General features: G+C 43.1%; 1 protein-coding gene across 4 annotated transcripts in view; it reads left to right on the forward strand.

The window, feature by feature from the left end:
* The window catches only part of MARCHF6 (membrane associated ring-CH-type finger 6), a 1,325,445-nt gene that overhangs the window by 889,063 nt on the left and 423,447 nt on the right, over nucleotides 1-12,935 (forward strand). For all 4 annotated transcript variants that reach the window (XM_040351967.1, XM_040351966.1, XM_040351964.1 and 1 more), the window contains one exon: nucleotides 6,251-6,385. In XM_040351967.1, the coding sequence (XP_040207901.1) occupies nucleotides 6,251-6,385 (135 nt within the window). The remainder of the gene's footprint in view (nucleotides 1-6,250; nucleotides 6,386-12,935) is intronic.

Genomic DNA, 12,935 nt, shown 5'->3' on the forward strand with positions numbered 1-12,935 from the left:
GGGACACTGGCTCTGGCACTTCAGGCTGGGACACTGGCTCTGGCACTTCAGCCTGGAACACTGACACCTCAGGCTGGACGGCAGGCGCCAAGACATCAGGCTGGACGGCAGGCGCCAAGACATCAGGCTGGACGGCAGGCGCCAAGACATCAGGCTGGACGGCAGGCGCCAAGACATCAGGCTGGACGGCAGGCGCCAAGACAGCAGGCTGGACGGCAGGCGCCAAGACATCAGGCTGGACGGCAGGCGCCAAGACATCAGGCTGGACGGCAGGCGCCAAGACATCAGGCTGGACGGCAGGCGCCAAGACATCAGGCTGGACGGCAGGCGCCAAGACATCAGGCTGGAAGGCAGGTGCCAAGGCAGGTGCCAGGACATCAGGCTGGAAGGCAGGCGCCAAGACATCAGGCTGGAGGGCAGGCGCTAAGACATCAGGCTGGAAGGCAGGCGCCAAGACATCAGGCTGGAAGGCAGGCGCCAGGACATCAGGCTGGAAGGCAGGCGCCAAGACATCAGGCTGGAGGGCAGGCGCTAAGACATCAGGCTGGACGGCAGGCGCCAAGACATCAGGCTGGAAGGCAGGTGCCAAGGCAGGTGCCAGGACATCAGGCTGGAAGGCAGGCGCCAAGACATCAGGCTGGAGGGCAGGCGCTAAGACATCAGGCTGGAAGGCAGGCGCCAAGACATCAGGCTGGAAGGCAGGCGCCAAGACATCAGGCCGGCAGGCTGGCACAGGAACTTCAGGCCGGCAGACTGGCACAGGAACTTTAGGCTGGAACACTGGCCGAATAGCAGGCAGAGGTTCAGTAGAATCAGGTGGGTGATCAGGTTCAGCTGTCATGCAAGCAGGCTGGAACAGGTTGATTGGTGTTACTTTTAGTAATTGTATATCTAAGAATTAATAACTCACATATATGATATATGGTTATAATAAGAGAGTTCTAATGTCCAGAGCAAAAGCTTTAACATAACACATTTATTAGAGCTTATACAAAGTCTAATCTAATGCCGCGTACACACCATCACTTTCTGCGATGGAAAAAAACGTCATTTTCAAAAACGTCAATTTAATTGACCGTGTGTGGGCAAAAACGTCGTTTTATGTCTTCTAAAAAACGACAGAAAAAAATTGAAGCATGCTTCAATTTTATGTGTCGTTTTTCAAAAGTGCACTTTTTACCTCACAGAAATTGACCGTGTGTAGCAAAAAACGTCGTTTTCTAAGACGTTTTTTCATCCACGCATGCCCAGAAGCTAGCTTCAATGGTAAAACGTGGTGGAACGTAACCTGACTTTGCAAGATCATTGTGAGAAAACGATGGTGTGTATGCAACTTCGTCTTTGAAAATTGAAGTTTCAAAAACGTCATTTTTTACTTCACAGAAAGTGTCGTTTTTTTTCATCACATAAAGTGATGGTGTGTACGGGGCATAACACACAGAACCTATCTATAGTCTCAAAACTCAGATCGTAGGTTAAAATACATACATTTACATGAAGGAATACAGAGTATATTCCTCTAAAACCTTAGATTACCAGCATGGGCAGTTGCTACAAGTAATTATCACATAGTTACCATTTTAAGACCCAGGCCTGTAGGCCAGCTCTCCATCAAGACATCCTTCCATCAAGTGATGGTTCCATAAAGTGAACTCCATTAATCTGTGCTGTGGAGTATATCTTTCTAAGCTGACGTCCCATTGGTTGGCCTAGCTAGGATCATGATTGGAGGCCCGACTAAATAAGTCAGCCCCCTTTCATGCAAATCTTGGTGACTATATCCGACAGCAGAGTAAAGTGAATTTTTCCCAAGCTTAAACAGGATGTGGCTATCTTGATTGAACATCCCAGCATGGGGTCCCTCACATAAGGTGGTTTAATTCATTGGCTCCACAATGTCTGTTACCAAACAATGAACTTTGCTATATGCTAAATGCCATGAATTAGCATGCTAAATGAACCATATACTCTGTACTCTGAAATGTCTTCTGCTCTACTTAGAGAAATATATTCATAATTAGAATATATATCTTTATATTCATACACAGACACCGCCATATATATATATATATATATATATATATATATATATATATATATATATATATATATATATATATATATATATATATATATATATATATATATATATATATATATATATATACACATATACATATACATATATATATACACATATACATATACATATACATATACATATACATATACATACACATATCTATAAGATGAATACCATTATACCATTGTATACCATTATTAATACCATATATACCATTATATATATATATATATATATATATATATATACCATTATTACATAATGGTAATACCAAATACAATTACGGGCACTGATATGGCGGCACTAATGGGCACCGATGAGATGGCACTGATGGACATCGATGAGGTAGTACTGACGGGCACAGATGAGGTGGCACTGATTGGCGGCGCTGGTATGCGACACTGATGGGCACTCATAGGCGGCACTGATGGGCACACATAGGCGGCACTGATGGGCACACAGACGGCACTGATGGGCACACATAGGCGGCACAGATGGGCACTGATAGGTGGGCACTGGGCATGGATGGGCACTGTGGGGTGGCACTGATGGACACTGGGGTGGCACTGATGGACACTGGGGTGGCGCTGATGGACACTGGGGTGGCGCTGATGGACACTGGGGTGGCAGCACTGATTTTTGCCAGGTTGCCAGTCAGTGCCCATTTGTGGGCACTGACTGGCATCTTTTTTATTTTTTTAATGCTTTTTTTTGTATTTTTTTTTAGACTTTTTTTTTTTTTGCATGCTTTTTTTTTTTTTTTGCCCACCCTGGTGCTCCAGGGTGGGCATCCCTGGTGGTCCAGTGTGGCGATCCGAGGGGGGGCTGCGCTGATGAACAATCAGCGCAAACCCCCCCCTGTCAGGAGAGCCGCCGATCGGCTCTCCTCTACTCGCGTCTGTCAGACGCGAGTGAGGAAGAGCCATCAACGGCTCTTCCTGTTTACATCGTGATCAGCCGTCATTGGACACGGCTGATCACGTGGTAAAGAGTCTCCGCCGGAGGCTCTTTACCGAGATCGGAGATGCCGGGTGTCAGACTGACACCCCGCATCACCGATCGCCGCGATGCGCGCCCCCACGGGCGCGCGCGGCATGAAATCCTGCAGGACGTTCTAGAACGTCCTGTCAGGATTTCATAACCACTTCCCGGACGTAAATCGGCTATAGGCCGGGCGGGAAGTGGTTAAACAAAAACAAAAAAACTGACAATTGCGCTGTCATGCGACGTGGCTCCCAAACAAAATTGGCACTTTTTTTTCCCCACAAATAGAGCTTTATTTTGGTGGTATTTGATTACCTCTGCGGTTTTTGTTTGTACTATAAACAAAAATAGAGCGACAATTTTGAAAAAAAAATTTTTTTGTTGCTATAATAAATACCCCCCAAAAATATATATATATTTTTGTTTTTCCTCAGTTTAGGCCGATACGTATTCATCTACTTATTTTTGGTAAGACAAATTGCAATACGCGTTTGATTGGTTTGGGCAAAAGTTATAGTGTTTACAAAATAGGGGATATTTGTATGGCATTTTTATTAATATATATATATATATATATTTTTTTTTTTTTTTACTAGTAATGGCGGTGATCAGCGATTTTTTTGTGTGACTGTGACATTATGGCGGACACTTTTGACATATTTTTGGGACCATTGTAATTTTCACAGCGAAAAGTGCTATAAAAATGCACTGATTACTGTGAAAATTACAATGCCAGTGAAGGGGTTAACCACTAGGGGGCGCTAAGGGGTTAAGTGTGCCCCAAAGGAGTGATTCTTACTGTAGGGGGGCATGGCTGTAGGTGTGACGTCACTGATCATCGTTCCCTATAACAGGGAACAGACGATCAGTGACACTGCCACACAGAAGAACGGGGAAGGTGTGTTTACACACACCTCTCCCCGTTCTTCAGCTCCTGTGACCCGATCGCGGGACACCGGCGCCATTCGGGTCCTGCGGGCGCGGTCATGGAGCTTTGGACCGGGTGGCGAGCGTGCCACCTGTGGTGCACGCGACCCACGACTGGGCTCTTAAAGGCGACGTACAGGTACGTGCCTGTGCCCAGCCATGCCATTCTGCTGACGTATATCGGTGTTAGTAGGTTTTTAAGTGGTTAAAGTGATACTAAAGTAATTTTAAAAATAACAATAATGTTATACCATACCTCTGAACTTTTTGAAATGGTAATGAGGGACACATATCAGCAAAAGTATGCAGGCATAGGACACACCCCTTGCCACACCCCCTTAAAGGAGAATTGTACAATACACAAGATTGGTTAAACCCATAGGGCCTTTTTTTTTTTTACCACTACTATTCCTTTATATTGTCTTTCAGAATTTACAAATACAGCAATTTAGAAATCGGATGAAAGGTTTAGCACTGGGAAACATTTTTTGATAGAAAAAAAGTGTATTTTAAAAACATCTATTTAGATCAGACCAAAATGAGGGACACATGAAGAGGAATGAGGGACAGAGGGACATTGCTCCAAATCAGGGACAGTACCTTGAAATCAGGGACACTTGGGAGCTATGGTTATACTGCTCTGTGCATTGGTTTTACGCAGAGCAGCCCAGATCCTTCTCTTCTCTGTTATTTTTCCGGTGCTCCTGGCATCTGCCTCCAGAGCAAGCAACTTCCTATGGGGACACCTGAGTCAGGCCGCTGTTGTGTCAATTCAGACATGGAGCCGCAGCTCCGTCTCACCCTCTCTCTCTCTTCATTGGCTTCACTTATATTGACAACAGTGAGAGCCAAGGTTGCCTCGCTGCTGACTCAGCCAATGAGCCCGAGACTCTTGTGTAACATCGCTGGATCAAGATGGGGTGCAGGTATGTATAGAAGGGGGGGGGGGGAGCTGAGATGAAATAAAACCTTCTGACTTTAGAACCAAGGTAAAGCCAAGCTCTTGACCAAAATGTGATGCAAATAATTAGTCCATTAAAAAAAAAAAACTGCTTCTGATGCAATATGCACCTTCAATTCAGAGCCGTTTCTTGCAGTAATATTTTTTTTCTACTTATTGGCACTAGATGTTTTTAGTCTGACAGCCAGTCTCATTCAGCTCACTGCTCACTGAGCCCAGGGTGTCATAGACATCTGAAAACAAATGCTCCTGTGCATGAGTGGATTGTCTGACAATCGAAGGTCCATAGCGATAATGGTAACACAGGCTTTGCTGCCCTTCATGGATGGGGATATCCTAGTAGCAAAACAAGAAAAAAACAACAAAGGCACACCAGCCCAATGTATTACTGTTTTAACAAATGTTATTGAAATACAATATAAAAAACCTATTCACAATTGTGGTAGAAAGATTTGCAGTAATAAACTTATTCCATAGAGACTGCAGCATGTGGAACCCAAACCACACTCCAAATGTTCATGGAGGAAGTGAAGAGGGTCACTGTCGGCTGACGTGTTTCGACACACAAAGCTTATTCATCAGAGCCCAGCAGTGTACTACCCTCAATGGACCCCCTTTAAATACACCCATGTGCACATGAATTTGCACCACAAAGCAAGCCAAGGAAGACCTCCCAGGGGTAATAGAGACTCAATAATTGACAATAGAAATAGTAAACAACAAGAGTGAACATGGGTGTATTTAAAGGGGATCCATTGAGGGCACTACACTGCTGGGCTCTGATGAAGAAGCGTTGTGCTTTGAAACGTGTCAGCCGACAGTGACCCTATTCACTTCCTCCATGACCATTTGGAGTGTGGTTCGGGTTCAACATGCTGCAGTCTCTATGGAATAAGTTTATTACTGCAAATCGTCCTACCACAATTGTGAGTATTTATAAACAGTATATATATATATATATATATATATATATATATATATATATATATATATATATATATATAATTTCAATACAATTTGTTCAAACGATAATACAGTAGGCTGGTGTGCCTTTGTTGTTTTTTTCTTGTCATGGACATCTCCCAGACTGTGAGTGAACACTGAAAAAATAAACGGCACAACATTTATTTATTATAACTTCAACAAATATTGTCGGTAATTGGGAAGGCTCGGGGATGGCTATTAATGTTTTCCAACACATTTGAAATTAGTGTGCCTAATTATTACTTATATATTATTACTATTATAGCTTGTTTATCATAATTACAGTATTTAATTAGGATTTTATGTTTCAGGAAATGTTTGATGCCACACTGAGAGACCGAGAACTTAGCTTTCAATCTGCACCTGGTACCACCATGTTTCTTCACTGGCTTGTGGGAATGGTTTACGTGTTTTACTTTGCTTCATTCATTTTGTTGCTAAGAGAGGTAAGAGCTGGCAGACATTATGGCATTCAGTTTAAAGAGAATCAACAGTAGGAGCCAGAGGCTTGTTTTATTATAAATCACCTGACATTTTTCTGTTATGTAGAGGTAGTTCAAATCTAAAATTAATAATGGATAGCGGCTTGATGACAATAAGGCATAAGTAGATAAGTGTATCCTTCAGAGAAGATATTGATGTGAATGGCTGCTTGTTTGTTAAAATGTTGCAAAACATGTCAAAGCCACTGTGGTTGATTAACTAAAATAGATATGTGTACTTTCAAAGTGCATTTTCACTTTGCAAGCAAGTGCTCACATCTTTTTGAATAAGGTGAAAAATGTTGTTGCAAAGAATACTCAGTTGTGCAAGGGGGGAGAAACAATCCACATGATTGGATGATTTTAGTCAGTGCAACTTCAAATCCATTCCCTAAGTTTAGTAAATGTTCTCTTTGCAAAGGGGTTTTTCACATAGCCCAATGATTGAGGTGGAGATTGAGTTTTAATTACTTCAATCATGCAGTCATGTGCAAACATTCAGGCCCTGCCACCTTAGGTATCCTTTGGTAAGTGAATTTTCACTGTATTGGACCCCATATGTGAGAATGGACTTTAAAAGTTAATATGTTCTAGTCTGTGATGAAGCCAGTAATATGTTGAGTGGATCTAATGTTTATCCCCACGCATTTCAGTGGCATCTATACATATGTAGGTCAACTGCATCATCCTCCTTTTTTTTTTTTTTTTTTTTTGTGTGTTCCCTTTGACTTTACTAGCATACAAAGGACAGGCAAAAAATAAAGGAAAAACACCAGAAGGGTCATAACAAAAAAAGTGCATATATACATATGTGTAGTTCAAGAATGTAGTCACATTGAATTAGGATAATGCAATATTCATAAGGATCATATTGATAACAAAAAATGTGCATCAGATGGATATAAAATATATAGATTTTGATTAAATAATAGAAAACTGTAACTAACAAAAGTGAGTGTACCCCTCACATGTTTGTAAATATTTTATTATATTGGTTCATGTGACAACACTGAAGAAATTAATTAAAGGTAATGTGTTGGGGCGTTCGCTAATTAAGAATAATAATTAGTAAATAAATAATCTATAATCCCAAAATGAAAAATCCCATGCAATTTCTGTGCACTAAGTGCATGAAAAAACATCAAAAATGTGCAGCAATAAGGTGCATGATAGATAATAAGTGCTAATCAGGTGCATCCATACATTTAAAATAAATTCAAGCAAACAACACTGGATGTGCAAAATAGGTCCAATGTAAACAATAAAATTGTAAAATTACTAATATGTATATCTTAATGCAATTGTGCAAAAACGCATTAAAGGTGCAAAATTCAGGATCAAAAATCCATGCATGCAAAAAATAAATAAGTGCTAATCAGGTGCATTCATACATTGAAAATAAATTCAGCAAACGCCACTGAATGTGCAAAATGAGTCCAATGTAAACAATAAATATATTCTAGCAATTGTGCAAAAACGCATTAAAAGTGCAAAATTCCGGATCAAAAATCCAAACATGCAAAAAAAAAGTCCACAACGTTTTCCAAATGTGCAGTGCTCAGAACTAGCTCAGAAAGTTTTTCACTCCCCATGTGCCCAGTCTCACCAGCCTCTTACCTCTAAGAGGCTTAAAGTAAGCCTTATGCGAAATCCCAATGGCAGCTCATCTTTCCCTCCAACTGCAGCAGCGTTGCCGATCACCTTCACTCCACAAAGGCAGCGCTTAGCCAGTGTACAAGCCCCTCTTCATTTGAATCAATGACTCCCCATAAGGCACATATGGAAGGAATAACGTTCACAATAGTGTAAAAACGTCAGCATAATTTTAATATAAACATAGTAAACACTCACATTTCAGTTAAGGATCTCAAACATCAGACATCAAACACAGTAGTTTCTCCACTCCGGGCCGAGAGCGGAGACGACGTCACCAACAGCTCACTTCCCTCACGTGTATCGTGGCTGTGCATGCCACTTAATCATAGGGTATGAAATTACACTTTGCTACAATGTAAATTAGTGAGTGTACAACTTGTATAACAGTGCACATTTGCTTTCCCCTCAAAATAACTCAACACACAACATTAAAGCGGAGCTCCGCTGTAAAAAAAGTATATATATAATCACACACATAGGTTGGACTCGATGGACTGTATTCTTTCAACCTCACCTACTATATAATCTTACTATGTATTCAGGCATGAAGAACTCCTGCACAGCCCCAAAACATTGCAGTCTGCAGCAAAAGATGAGCAATTGCTTGTCACTCTGCTGCTCCACCATTATCCTCGGTGAGGGAATCGGAAAGTGAAGCGCTCTGGCTTCACTGCCCGATTCCCTATGGCGCATGCGCGAGTCGCGCAGCGCCGTCCTCACTGGTTCACTGTGTTCTGGGAGCCAAGTGTTTCCCATAACACAACGGGTGGGGGTGGGAAGTGACGCAGAGAGGACTCCCGGAAGTAGGTGCAAATACCTGTCTTTGACAGGTATCTGCACCCCCCTGAAAGGTGTCAAATGTGACACCGGAGGGGGGGTGGGGGTTCCGATGAGCGGAAGTTCCACTTTAGGGTGGAGCTCCGCTTTAATGTCTAAACCACTGGCAACAAAAGTGAGTACACCCCTAAGTCAAAATGTCCAAATTGGGCCCAAAGTGTCAATATTTTGTGTGGCCTCCATTATTTTCCAGCACTGCCTTAACGCTTGGGCATGGAGTTCACCAGAGCTTCACAGGTTGCCACTGAAGTCTTCTTGCACTCCTTCATGTCGACATTAAGAAGCTGGTGGATGTTGAAGACCTTGCGCTCTTCCACCTTCCGTTTTTGAGGATGCCCCACAGATGCTCAATAGGGTTTAGGTCTGGAGATATGCTTGGCCAGTCCATCACCTTTACCCTCAGCTTCTTTAGCAAGGCAGTGGTCGTCTTGGATGTGTGTTTGGGGACGTCATTATGTTGGAATACTGCAGTCCACAAATAACTTGCAACAGATGACCAGAGTATTTGTAAATATTACAATGAACAGCAGCTTGTATGTTTGGTTCACACTGCTGCAACCTGCAGTGCTACTTTGCCAAGTTACTTCAGGTTTTTCTTTCTCATACACCACGGGACACATATCCTTAGTCATTACATAATGGGTTAAGGGTCACCAGCGGTGATTGGACACTGGCACAACCAATTGAAGACCGTTCCCCTCCATATAACCCCTGCCATCAGGGAAGCACCTCAGTGTTTTTGTCAGTGTCTAAAAGGTGTTGGACGCACAAGGATGTGCTAAGGATAGCTCTGCTAAAGAAGACCCTCTGGGGGAGAAGGAGCTATGCTTTGGGATCCATCCAAGACGCTAATAGTTACGCTGAAACTGGATGGGATCCGGGCCTCATGGACGAGGTGTCGCCTGTAATGTCTCTCTTCCGGACTGGGCTCTGGGGTCCAGCACTTTCGCTACAGCAGCTAAAAGTCCTGGTTAGAGTTTTTTTACAAGGCCCAGGGGAGAGGTATCCTTTAACCTCCCTGGTGGTATGATTATTTCAGATTATAGGTGCTGAAAGCGGGACCATTATTGTGCATGGAAATTTGGCGTTTTAAATTGTAGGCCTGTAATTCTTAGGAATAACTCACTTAAATCTGCCCAAACCAGAGTCTAGTAGACATCTTGGGTATGATAAAGTTTGAAAAACAAAATCATAAATTATAATAAATAACTATAAATAATTATAACACATAATAATGTAATTATAATAAAAAAAAACACTGAAATTTGCTCAGTTGCAGAATTGTCGCTGTCATGACTTTTATTGTTTGATGACGAATTTCCCCACAAATCGCTATCGCTCAATTTTGCAAGTGATTCTAATTTATTATCGCTGTTTTCTAGCTGGTCTAAAACCACTTTTGATGTAAAGGGACACTTTTTGGGTTTCTATGGACAATCTCCAGTTTCCAGGCAGAAAGAACAGTTTTTATTATATAAAAGTGCATGTAGGACACTGGGCAGACCACTAGGGACAAAGGGGTTGTGTATTTATTTCATACAGTACTGTAATCTATAAGATTACAGTATACTGTATGCATTGTGTGTATTTACTTTTTTGAATTTGGCGCACAATCTCCACCCCCGTGCGTTGTAACGTCACAGGGAATGGAGCTCGGCGGCACTCAGCACTGTGTGAATCGAGTGAGGAGACAGCTCGATCACACAGTGGGGAGGCATCACAGGATCCAGGTACAAGATGAGTAATTCCCTGCCTGTGGACACTGTGAGGCGATCCCGAGTCTGGCTCGGGGTTACCGCTTTTGGTTCTGAAATTCCACCCCGAGCCAGACCCGGGAATACCGCTGAAGGGGTTAAATAAGAACCCATATCCCTGAAGGTTGGCACACAAAACCTGCCGAGATGGGAGAATATTGGTGCTGTCTGAATATTTTTCAGCAGAAAAACCTGCGGCGGGGATAAAGGTAAGAGAAAAAGGATCCTAAGAACAAGCTTAAGGACCTTTTTTTTCAAATTTAGAGTAGGGTCAGATCCGTAGGACAAGCACATTCTTTTGCTGCAGAGCTCTGCATTAGGGTGGCCACAGCTCCTCTCCTCCAGATGCTGGGTAAATGCCAGCATAGCAGAATAAGCAGGGGAGGCTCTCCCTGATCCCGGCAAGTCGCCATACTGCCCTAGGTTTATTGGTGGGGTGGCGGAGGAGAAGGAGGGGGATCCAAAACGTGCACGTGCAAGGAATGTGAACTGGGATTGTTCAGGCAAGCAGCTCTTCCCTTGGGGACACAGCAGCAGGGGCATGTAAGCTCTATGTGGTTGGTAGGGCACTACCAAGAGAGACACCCACTCTATAGCATGAAACTGTGTGTTTAAGTTGCATACTTTATGTAGATTGCTAAACTGAGCACAGTAGTATATGCTTATTGCTACCTTGGCTTGTTGCTTGTTAATATGTCTTCCCTTAGAAGGAATTCAGGGACTAAAAAAGACAAGAAAGCACTGCCGCCTGAGAAAGGAGGCTCTAGCCGTACCTGCTCGGTACCTTCCTCCCCTGTAAATCTTGATATACCAATACAAGAGGAGCCATTGCCACTATCAGGAGTAACAATTTCTCTAGTGATGCCTGGGACTGCATATGTCACTGAGGACAGTCATGGAAAAACTGGAAGGAAAGATTGCTATGCTAATCGCAAAGTCCTCGCAAAAGGAAAAAAATGTGAAGCAGATCTCCTTCAATGGTGTTAGATCCTCTTTCAGAATGGGATCGGCCCTGCCATTAAGGGTCAAATATCATGTCTATCAGTCTTCTTTCAAAGACCACTGGCATCTCATTCCCTACTGCATACTTTCATTCAGGGGGTACTGCGGATCAATCCGCCAGTCAAGCCTCCCTTGTGCCCATGGGATCTGAATTTTTTGTCTTGTCAGTGTTGCAGAAGCAACCTTTTGAACCGATTCGCCAGATTCTGCTGAATCTTTTTAAGCAGGAAGTTGGCATTCTTGATTGTCATCTCTTCGGCTAGAAGAGTATCTGAATTAGCAGCTCTTTCCTGTAAAGAGCCTTATTTAGTTTATCATAACGACAAAATTGTACTACGACCCCCATCCTGCCTTTTTTACCTAAGGTGGTGTCTGATTTTCATTTAAATCAGGACCTTGTCCTGCCTTCCTTTTTTCCGGATCTGCAGACAGCGGAGGAAAGATTATTACACTCTCTAGATCTTGTGAGAGCAGTAAAGGCGGATCTGCAGTCAACGGCTCAGATACGTAAAATAGATGTTTTGTTTATTTTGCCAGATGGTCCCAAGAAGGGACAAGCAGCATCAAGATCCACTATCTCCAGGTGGATTTCACAGACAATTATACAAGCCTACGGTTTAAAGTGGGGGTTCACCCAATAAAAAATGTTTTAACATTAGATTGAGGCGAGTTGTTAATCACAATCGGGTGGGTTTTTTTTTTTAAATCATTGCCATACATACCGTTTTATAGATATATGTTCACCGCGGCTTCCGGGTATAATCTGCAGGACTAGGCGTTCCTAATTGACAGGCTTCCGACCGTCGCATACAGTGCGTCACGAGTTGCCGAAAGAAGCCAAACGTCGGTGTGCAGGCGCCTTATAGAGCCGACTCGCAGTCTGGCTTCTTTTGGCAACTCGTGACGCGCTGTATGCGACGGTCGGAAGCCTGTCAATCAATTAGGAACGCCCAGTCCCGCAGATTATACCCGGAAGCCGCGGTGAACATATATCTATAAAACGGTATGTACGGCAAAGATTTAAAAAAAACACCCGATTGTGATTCTAACAACTCGCCTGAATCTAATGTTGTTGTTTTTTTTTGGGTGAACCCCCACTTTAAAGAATAGGACTAGGGGCGGAGCTAGCCAGGGACCGCAATGGACGCTTGAGAGCGGAGCTCCGGAGATAGCAGGCTGACAACGGCTATTATCAGCCCATCCGAGCTGCCAAATCATCACCCTGCACGGCGGAATTGTAGCTGAACAGGCTCCGGACAGAGCGG

This window comes from Rana temporaria, chromosome 5, assembly GCF_905171775.1.
Source record: "Rana temporaria chromosome 5, aRanTem1.1, whole genome shotgun sequence".
Taxonomy (NCBI): Eukaryota; Metazoa; Chordata; class Amphibia; order Anura; family Ranidae; genus Rana; species Rana temporaria.